The 10787-nt window shown below is 32.6% G+C and overlaps 1 protein-coding gene across 1 annotated transcript; it reads left to right on the plus strand.

Annotated features, from left to right (window-relative positions):
- Positions 1–3256: 3256 nt before the first annotated feature.
- Positions 3257–6415, plus strand: LOC114265635 (protein NLP6). Its single transcript, XM_082876641.1, has 3 exons — positions 3257–3642; positions 4859–5747; positions 5903–6415. Exons 1-3 carry the CDS (start codon positions 3403–3405, stop codon positions 6376–6378), a joined length of 1605 nt encoding a protein of 534 aa, XP_082732767.1. The 5' UTR covers positions 3257–3402; the 3' UTR covers positions 6379–6415.
- Positions 6416–10787: the final 4372 nt, after the last annotated feature.

Raw genomic sequence — 10787 nt, forward strand, 5'->3', positions numbered from 1 at the left:
GAAAATCGACTAACGAGGCTCTAATACCACTTGTTAGGTTTAGGCACACCTAGAAATTAATCACACACAGAAAAGAGACAAGATATTTACGTGATTCGGCAATAGCCTACATTCACGGGAGAGATATCCACTATAGAATTTTTTCGAAGGGAATTTACAATACTCACACCTCACTCTCTCTATAGAACTCTCACTCACAGATTACACTCTCTACTCTGTCTTTCACTTTCTGATGATCTATCTCAGCTCACAGCTCTTCCTATTTTATACACAAACGGGAGAGCCTCTGCTTACCAACCTCTAACAACTAGCCATAAAAATAAATACAAGCTTACTACACAACCACCCTAGGTTTGAAAAACTTTCAGAAAATCTATATTTATAGCCTCGATACTTGACTTCCATAGCCAAGTTCACATTGGTGTGGATACTCAACATATTATACCATTGATGATGATGAAGATGATGATGATAAATATGGCTATTTTCCTAATAAATTCAGGATATATAAAGAGACTGAATTGTCTTGTGTGCAAGATGATATGCCTTTGTGGTGGTGTTTGTTTTGATGGATTGAGCCATGTGAATTGACTAATAGTTTATTGTTTGGTTCAAAATTTTTACACTAGATTAATAGTTTCTTTGGGCTATTAGTCTCAAATCTATTGGACTATTGTGTCCCATGGAGGGTTGAGACACAAATGAGGGATAAGGAGATATGGGATTAAGTGGTGAAATGACTATTTTAATCATCTATATTTAGTAAAATTCAATAAAATCTAAATGTCTCAATTTAAAAATAAAACAATTTTATTTAATTTTTATTGATGTTTTATTTATTTAATTTTTTAAAATAATTTATTTTATTAATGTTTTATTTTAAATTTTTTTTTATATTTTATTTAATTTCATTATTTAAATTTTAATAGATGTTTTATTTAATTATTATTTTTTTTAAATTAAGTTGATTTAAAAAATAACATATATTTTTATTAATATTTTATTTATTTTATTTATTTAATTTTTGAAAAATAAATTTATTTAATTGTGTATAAAATAAAATAAAATAAATTTTTATTTAATATAGCCAAAAATAATTAAAATATTAAAGATATGTTTAATATTACCATTACTTAGTAAATAATTGAAAATGGTAAAATAGTCATTTAAGCATTTATCGTTCGCCATAATATCTCAAACAAACATAGGATTCATATCTTATCCAACTAAATAGTCATTTCTTGATATCTAATCACATGACTAAACAAACATGAGATATAAATCCAGTCCAACCAAATAGTCTGGAAATAATATATCCCAGAATTAATAGTTTGGTAAATTCTAATCCCCTCTTTTTCAATCCATCCAAATAAACACATTCTTTATAAATTGCATTTATGGGTTTTCTGGAGCCGATATGACAACATATCCAAACTTCCCTCACTTTCCATCTGTAAGTTACCTCTCTCTCTCTCTCTCTCTCTCCATGGTTGTGATTGTGTCTCCAATTCATTACCATTCGTCCGATTCGATATTTGTTTGTAGGGTAAATTACACTGACACTATGAGGTTTGATCTAATTATATTTTATTCTTAATTTTTTTAGAAATTACATTCTTATTCATGTGATTGATAGTCTCATTTTACAAATTCCTTACTTATATAAAAAGTAACAATTCATATTCAAATTCCTTACTTATATAAAAAGTAACAATTCATATTAAAAAAAGAGAGGACATTATATTTAAAAAAATAAAGCAAAAGAAACAAAAATTCCTTATTTATATATAAAAGGTAACAACTCATATTAAAAAAAAAGAGGACATTATATTTAAAAAAAATAAAGCAAAAGAAACAAAAATTCCTTATTTATATATAAAAGGTAACAACTCATATTAAAAAAAGAGAAGGAATTATATTGGAAAAAAAATAAAGCAAAAGAAAGAAATAAAAATAAATAAGAAAGAAAAGTAAGAAAATAGATAATGTATGAGTTCAATATTTTTATTTCGTCTAAATAATTATAATAAGAGAGAATTAGTGTAATTTTTCAAACAATGATATGCATTAAACCCAAACCTAAATGGAATTTACCCTTATTTGTATTTAGGCCTATTTTGGCTCAATTTATTGCTTTCCGATTTGATGATAAAAAGAGTTGAAACTCCTTCCCCATTTCACATAGCTTATAGATGAAGGGAAATGGCCCTATGCCTTGTTAATGTTATAAATTGTTTTAAAAATATATTAATTTTGATAAAGTGTATTGAATTTAATGAAAAATATATTTCATTTTTTTTTTTCTTTAGCAAGACCCATAGATGAATGCCATAAATGCTTTCTCTGTTTATTCTCTCTATCTTTCTTCTTCTTCTTCTTCCTTCATTTTTTTTTTCAATTTCTCCTTTGCAATAACAATTACCTTCTATGCACTTCATTTCTGCAAATCTTCAGTGTTGATTTGGATCTTTGATTTCAGTTAAGATTTGTGCGGGAAAAATTGGAAGAGAATTCCCTTGTTTAGTTTTGATTCATTTTCTAAAAATTGAATTTTTTTGCCTTTCATGATTTTTTTTTTTATTTTCAGTGAATTTTTTAATATTTTAAGTAAACTTTTAACTTTAAATGGATATAATATATTTAAACAGTAAAATATTTACGAAAAAATATTAAAAAATTCAATAAATACACAATAATATTTGTATTTTTTGTGTTTGATCATTTTTTAAAGATTTTTTTTCATAAATGTTTTATACTATATCTGGGTGCATCTAAAAAAATAAAAAATTTCTTAAAATATTAAAATTTTTTGACTAAAAATAAAAAAATATTAGCAAAATAAATAAATAAATAAACTCAATTTTCTGAAACCAAAGGGGAATTTTTGTTGTTTTTTGGCTTCATACACGGCCTTGTGTTTGTTCTCCTTGGAATATGTCTTATCTGAATTTGAGTATGTTTTGCTGCAAATGTTACTATTTTTGTCAACAGAGCTAATCTTGTCTTAGTTGTCTTCTTCTTCATCTTTATATATATATATATATATATATATATATATATTTAAATTTTTTAAGTGTGTGTTTTATCTTATGGGACATTGCTCCTTTTTTGGCACCGAGCTAAGAGTAGCTAGCTTATTGATATGTTACTTGGATGTTTATTAATTCGACAAGACTTGTAAATATTGAAATAATATATAGGTAATTCCATCTCAGAAAGCTGATCACCAATTGGGGCATCAGAGATAAGATCAAATCTGTACTTCGAACTTCATCATTTAATTGCCTACCAACTCTGGCTCAATTTTGGGCACCTGTAACAATTCAGAACAGGTGTTTGCTAACAACTCAAGACCAACCTTTTTGTCTTTTCATCATTGATAAAGGACTTTGCTCGTATAGAATGATCTCTATGGAGTATAAATTCTACGTAGATGGTGAGAGTGAAGAAGAACTCAGGCTTCCTGGCCGTGTGTTTCGGTATAAATTCCTTGAATCAACTCCTGATGTGCGGTATTACTCTACCAAAGAACACCCACAGGGCAGTCATGCTGTACATTGCAATGTCACACAATCGTTGGCTTTACCGGTGTTTGATCATTCTAGCCAGAGCTGTGTTGGTGTCCTTGAGCTAGTAACTAACACATGATGCTGATGAACTTCTCATTAAGATGGAAGATCAAATCTCTGAGGCTCTTCAGGTTTATCCTTCAACCCCATATTGACAACTCTCCACCTCTCTTTAGCATTCATTACTTTTATTGTTTCCCTCCCTTCCTTGTTTCTTTCCTTCTATTTTATTTTCTAGTACCTGTTATTTTTTGCAACCTTCACTTAATGCTTCCATTTTTTTTCTTCGATAAATGGAGACATTTCACTTTTGGTTCTATCTTATAGACAATGATTCATTTTAGGGTAAATTACACGGGGCTTACTTGAGATTTCTAACAATTACAGAGAATTTAAAATTAATAGTAGGCACGTTAATGCAGTGACAGATCCAAAAATCTTGATAAGACAGGGCTAAAATCTATATAATAAAAAATTAACTACATATTTTCTATTATCGCATTCTTACAAAAGTTGTGTACGTAGATTATACTAAAATATTCATTTTCATAAGCATAAAAATTAACCTTAAAATTACGAATAAAATTTTTAGTCAATAGACATTTACAAAACAAAAAATATAATACAAGACTATAATCTTCTTTTACAAATTGTACAAAATATAAAATCATAAAATAAGAATGTACAAATACTTTTCATATTGATCATAGTTGCATTGGATTGTAACCAATTAAAGTCATAATCAAATATCATTTTTCTTTGTAACCAAAGTCATTATAATAAGTTGTAACGAATACCAATTTGAGACATAATCAAAATCATAATAGGATGTAAATAATTTTGATTTAATAATTTTCTAATCTCACCACCATAATGGCTCAGAACTAAACACCACAATAATTTGTAACTGACACTAATTTAGATTATAACTTAAATATGCCACGATCCTAATTAAATGCTCAAATAAATGGAGAGGGGAGGAAATATTGAGATTTGGAGGGGCCAATTCTTTAATAGGAGGAATTCAACAACACAGGTGTATATGAGTTAAAATTTTGGGAATGGATGCAGGGGCAGTGGGCCCCACTAGCCACCCCCTGCGTCCGCCACAGCGTGAATGTAAAGGATGAAAAGATGAAAAGTTGAAGGACATATAAACACATCATAGTGAGCTCAAAGTTCACAGGAGTCGGCTAAGGATGGTGGAGGTGGTAGTTTGTGTGGATGGACTGTTAGGAAGGATGTGATGTTTGGTTGTGAGCTAAGAGGCATAAACATTTTGTGAAAAGGTTGTTGGACATGGACACCAACACGACACGACTCAACACTGGTTTGTGCATAATGAGAAGGTTGTTGGACAGGTCCCATTCTGGTTTTGCAGCAATGGGATCCATGGTGGTACCTTTGATGTGAGCAGCGAAGGACGAGTCTTGTGCACACTTAAGACAGTGTCCTATTTGGCAGGGGAAGGGGAGTGGCCATATGGAGAGGATTATACTTTCTTGGATGCCTGTCAATCTCATCACCTACGAAAGGGGCAAGGGGTTGTTGGGAGGGTGCTTTCATCTCATAAATTGTTATTCTGCCCAGATATAACAAGATTCAGCATTGCCGACTATCCCCTAGCACATTATGCACGCAAGTTTGGATTGACCGGTTGTTTTGCAATTTGCTTGCGGGGTCCTTTCACTAAAAATTATGAGTACATACTAGAGTTCTTTCTGCCCCGAATCAACAAAGGCCATGGAGACCTGCTGACCTCATTGAGCATGATATTGGGAACAATGATGCAATTATTGATAGGTTTTAAGCTTGCTACTGGAGAAAGACTGAGACAAGATTTATCTATTGAAGTTATTGATTTTTGCAATGATGAGAAACTTGATTCTATGCAAACACCCCAAACTAATAGATATTCCACTACACTCGATGCCTCACAAAATATAAGAGAGATGACGCAGCTGGATTCATCAAATCTGGAATCTATGGATGCCATAAACAATGGAAGGAATGTGGTTAGTGCGGAGCAAAGCAACATACATGGTACTGATGTACGGAAGAAAAGCAAAACAAAAACGTCGGAGAGGGAACACAGAAAAGCTGGAATTCCAATTAGTTTGGAGGATCTCCAACGCCATTCTGGAATGAAAGTTGAAGATGCTGCGAATAGCCTTGGCAGTAAGTTTTCACTCTCCAAAAAAGATATTATTGTTTGAGATCTTGCTCATCAATTAACTTGCTAGACTCCTATGTAGAGAGATTTTTGTTTGGCTGTAGGTAACAGACAGTAGTGTTTCTAATCCAGAATTTTTTTTCCCCTTCCAGTTTTGTAGTTAGTCGATCTACATTTAAGCGTGTCTGTAGAAAATATGGTATCGGCAGGTGGCCACCTCGCAAGGGACTCAGGAATAATCATTCCCCCTCTGATAAAACTGTCCGAGGTGTTGATCAAGAAAAAATTTCAAAATGCAGTCAGAGAGACTGTCCGAGTTCTAATCAAGCCGTGCCTACTGTTGGTCGAACAAAGCAACATATTAAGGCAACCCAAGATGCATGCAATGTGACAGTAAAGGCAAAATATCTCCAAAAAGCAATAAAGTTTCAGCTCTCTTCGTCATCAGGAATTAAAGAGTTGCAGCAGCAAGTGGCAAAGAGGCTGAAGCTGAAGGCCGGAACTTACATTATCGAGTATAAAGACGATGAGGATGATTCAGTTTTAATATGCTGTGATGACGACCTGCATGATTATATGCGTACTTCAAGTTCGCTTGGAAGTACTTTGATCACAATTTGGCTTCAGCCCATCTGAACATTTTGAATCATTGCTGATTATGCATTTATCCTTTAACTAGGTGGTGTCATTTTTTGTTTTTGTTTTTTGGAGGGGGTTTGGTTTTGTTCATTTGTGATAGCACACGTTTCTCTCTCTCTCTCTCTCTCTCTCTCTCTCTCTCTCTCTCTCTCTCTCTCTCTCTCTCTCTCTCTCTCTCTCTCTCTCTGTACTTCTTCAATGGCAATATGCATTCAGAATAGCTAATTGTGGCTTCGTTTGGCAATGGGCTATGGGGCTAAAAAGAAAAAATATATTAAAAAGTTAATAAGATAAAATATTATATTTAAATCATAATTATTTGATTTTTTCTCTTACAAAAGTCAAAAAAATAAAAAAAAATTTAACCAAAATGAATTTTTTTAGTCTCAAACTAACCTATAATTAAAAGAGAACATTTTATTTTTATCCTTATATTTTGTCTCGATTTTCAATGACACTTTTAGATTTTGATTAATTTTAATTTTATCTCCAAATTTTTTGAAATTGTATCAATTTTACTCTTGTCGTTGCATTTGAAATGAAAAACGTTAAAAAAATTATATTTTAGCCGTAAAATTTAAAAGAAAGATGTAAATTTGTTCTCTCCTATCCAAACTCATCGTCTCTTCTCTTTCTCCAATTTTTAACAACTCCACCCATTGATTCCTCCTGCAGCCTAGTGGCTTCATCTACCACCGAACCCACAACCCTGTGTCCTCGTTGATTTTGCGATCCTCATTTGAAGAAAAAGGGTGTAAATCATCTGGCAGAGAGTGAACTTTCCTACCACCACAAATTTTCCCCGAAAATGACTCGAACTGTACCTAATACATACTCTCCCACGCTGAAACATTTTTTGTGGCTTCACACAATGTACCCAATAATGAATTGTCTTGAATAGCAGTGTTATGGGGCATTGAATAGATTGAAAAATCTGCCAAAAATGATCATCACACAGATCATTGGAAACGGTGTACATGAAAAAAACTTGGTCAAATAACCATGCAAAAGAAAGGGTGCACTCGAGTTTTGATGGTCTCTAAATCCTCATAAGATATGAATTTCTCGTCTTCAATGCATGAGTTTGAAGCTGCAGAATGATGAACACAATTGAAGAGAAGGCATTCTTTACAGAACAAGAAGTTAATTCTGCCTAACCTCCAAAACCCTCTTGCCATTGCTGCTTCTTCTTTATCATCCTATGAGAAAGCGGAAAATTGACGCTGTTCGCTCTTCTTTCGATGGATTCCTAGATAAGCTCTTGCCTCTCCGGCCGTTGTGGTGGCTCTGGCTCTATTCCAAGCATAAAAGGCTCTAATGATCCGAGCTTTGATGGAAACGAGAAAGTCCTGAATGACATATTGGTTATATGTTCTTCAGTCCCCACAACAGACTTTGACCAAGTGGTGGTGTTTTCATCCTCTGATAACTCAATATTTTGAACAAATTCAGATAAATCTTCATGGGAAAAGTCATCAAAGTTGGCACTGCAAGCTCGTTTCATGGTGGGAGCTCTCGAGATGGGTTTGTTGAATGATCTAGATTTCAAGAGTTTCGTGGATGACCATGTGGTTGAAATAGACCACCCATGGCAACTCGCCCAAGCAATCTCCGGATTGTTTTCTCAATCCCAAACGGGACAAGTCAACGGACCAGTACGCGAACTTTGAGTCTACCCCGAGCTCAATGGTCTCATCTCCGGCGGCTTCTAATTCGGTTGTGTCCAACGACAGCTTCACAATCCCTGAACTGATCAGAAAACTGGCCAAAATTTGCAACTCCGGCGAGATCTCCCCGCAATCTCACCCTTTGTTGGCGGCCACGACGGCATACATTGACGGTGGAAACAGTGGGACTTTGAATTCACAGGCACATTTGCTAATTATGGGTCATTTCTTGAAAGAAAACTTGCCCAATTAAGGGTTTCATGGGGGAGGGGTTGCAGTGAAGGAGGGCTAGCCGCCCCCATTGGTGGCCGACGGAGTTGTAAAGGTGCAGAAAGAAGAGAGATGGCGAGTTTGGGTAGGAGAGGGTGACTTTGCATCTATGGTTTGAAATTTAGAATTTAGAGTTAAAATATAATTTTTTTTAACTTTTTTTCATCTGAAATGTGATGGTAGACGTAAAATTAATATGATTCTAAAAATTTTGAAAGTAAAATCAAAATTATTAGAAGTGTGGGGGTGTAATTGATTGTAAAGACAAAATATATTTGTAAAAATGAAATTTTCTCTTATTAAAAAATTAACTAAAAAAAGTCAATTACTAAACGATTTGTGTATAAGAAAACCATTAACCTATTTCTTAAAAATATCCATAAAAAAATATTAATAAAATAAAAAGATAGAAAGAAGGAAATAACCACATTGTGGCACGGACTCGTGCTCGTCAATCCACACTTTTTTTTCTTTTTTTTCTTTTTTTCTTTTTTGCAAAGTATTGGAGCGCCTTCCATGCTATTGAATTTCAAGCAAGCGAATTTAAATGTTGCCTCCTGAAACTGCTAGAATTGAAATTAAGGAAATGATCCAGACCCTAGCACCCCCACACATTTGTGAGAGAAAGGGAGGAAAGAGGGAGGAGGGAAAAAAAATATAATGTGTGGCTACAAATCAATTAGGAGTTGTGAGGGGTCAAAAATAGTGGAGGTTTCAAGTATTTTCCTAGAAATCTTGTTTGGTTCCATTTTTTCAAAAATATTTTCCAGAAAATTTACTTTCTTATTTTTCGTATTTTTTTGTTTTTACTGAATTTTTTTTTAATATTTTAAGCAATTTTTTTACTTTTTAGACACACCTAACATAAATACACCCAAAAAGTAAAAAAAATTGTAAAAAAAATCTTTTAAAAATTTACTAAATACCAAAAATACAAAAAAAAAAAATTACAAGAATTCAATACATTTTCTATATTTTTATGTATTTATTAATTTTTTCACAATTTTTTTACTTTTTAGATATATCTAAGTAAGGCGCATCTAAATATATTTTAAAATTTTAACTAAAAATTCTTACTTCAAGAGTCTTCTCTCATAAGGAAGAGTCTCATTGGAAGTTTGAGAAAATTATGAAAGTCTATTCCTATTTATAGGAAAAAAAATTTCAAAAAGAACCTACAAAATTCTATGTGGGATTCAATCAAATTATTTGAAACATATTGATGGGAGGGAGAGTTGAAAATTTCATTTCCCTCCAAAATTAAACCTAACATTGAATCAATTTGTTTGGAGGGAATGCTTAAAAATATTAATTTCTTTAAAACAAGTGACTTTCTTTTTATCAATTATGACTTTATTAAATATTGTTAATAAATATTATACAACAATTTTTATTTTTATTTGAGTATTTATATATACTTTTATTTATTTATAATTTTTAATTATATAATATTAATTATGACGTCACGGTTCGACCGGTTTGACTCGACAGTTGAACCGGTGACCCGTCCACCCGGTCTCTTTTCCGGTTCGCTCACCGGTCCGGTTTTCAAAACATTAGGTGAGAGTAGTAAAATTTTAGTTCAGAAAATGTTTTTCGCTTTCTAAAAGGGAAAAATATTTTCTGCCTTGTTTTCCATTGACCATGAAAAATATTTTTGATTGATTTTCATTTTCTATTATACCAAACACCAAAAAATATTTTCCGTCCAAACAACAAATCACTAGTGGAGGACCCATCATCATCGCCTTGCAAGAGCTGATCATAGTTATCATCATCTATATTAAACTATGGATCTTGCTTATCACCCATCTCTTCATTGGCACACTCGTTATTGTCCATGAACAAGCCTTTACCATAACAAACACCTTTTTTTGCAGTTCTCTGTTTTGTGCCCTGCCTAACTAGAATCAGGATCCTCTCCTTGCGGCCTCCGTCCTTGCAGGCCTTCGGGTCTACTTTTAGACCTAATTTTGATAATCTGAACTGTTCATATTTTATGATTTATTCAATATATCATACCTGTAAAAAATCAAGTTGATCGGATATCAGAAAGTATGTGTTCGAAAAATTGAACTAAAAACTATTTTTTAAATAATTTAATAAACAGTTTTCCGAACACATGCTTTCTGATATCCGATCAACTTGATTTTTTACAGGTATGATATATTGAACAAATCATAAAATATGAACGGTTCGGATTATCAAAATTGGGCCTAAAAGTAGTCCCGAAAGCCTACAAGGACGGGCGCAAGGACAGGGCTGCAAGGAGAGACTCTTGACTCGCCTAACTATACTTAAAACAGTGTGTGGAACATGAAGGACTACAATTTGGAATGGAAACAAACAACGTTTTGAATAGAAAATGTTCTCCACTGAAAGAAACAGAGGTTCATTTCGAAATCCAAAAATGCTTTCATTTAAAATTAAAAAAAAAAAAAAAAAAGTTTGACCTATTGTTCAAAATGT

Source organism: Camellia sinensis, chromosome 6, assembly GCF_055761805.1.
Source record: "Camellia sinensis isolate YWXY chromosome 6, ASM5576180v1, whole genome shotgun sequence".
Taxonomy (NCBI): domain Eukaryota; kingdom Viridiplantae; phylum Streptophyta; class Magnoliopsida; order Ericales; family Theaceae; genus Camellia; species Camellia sinensis.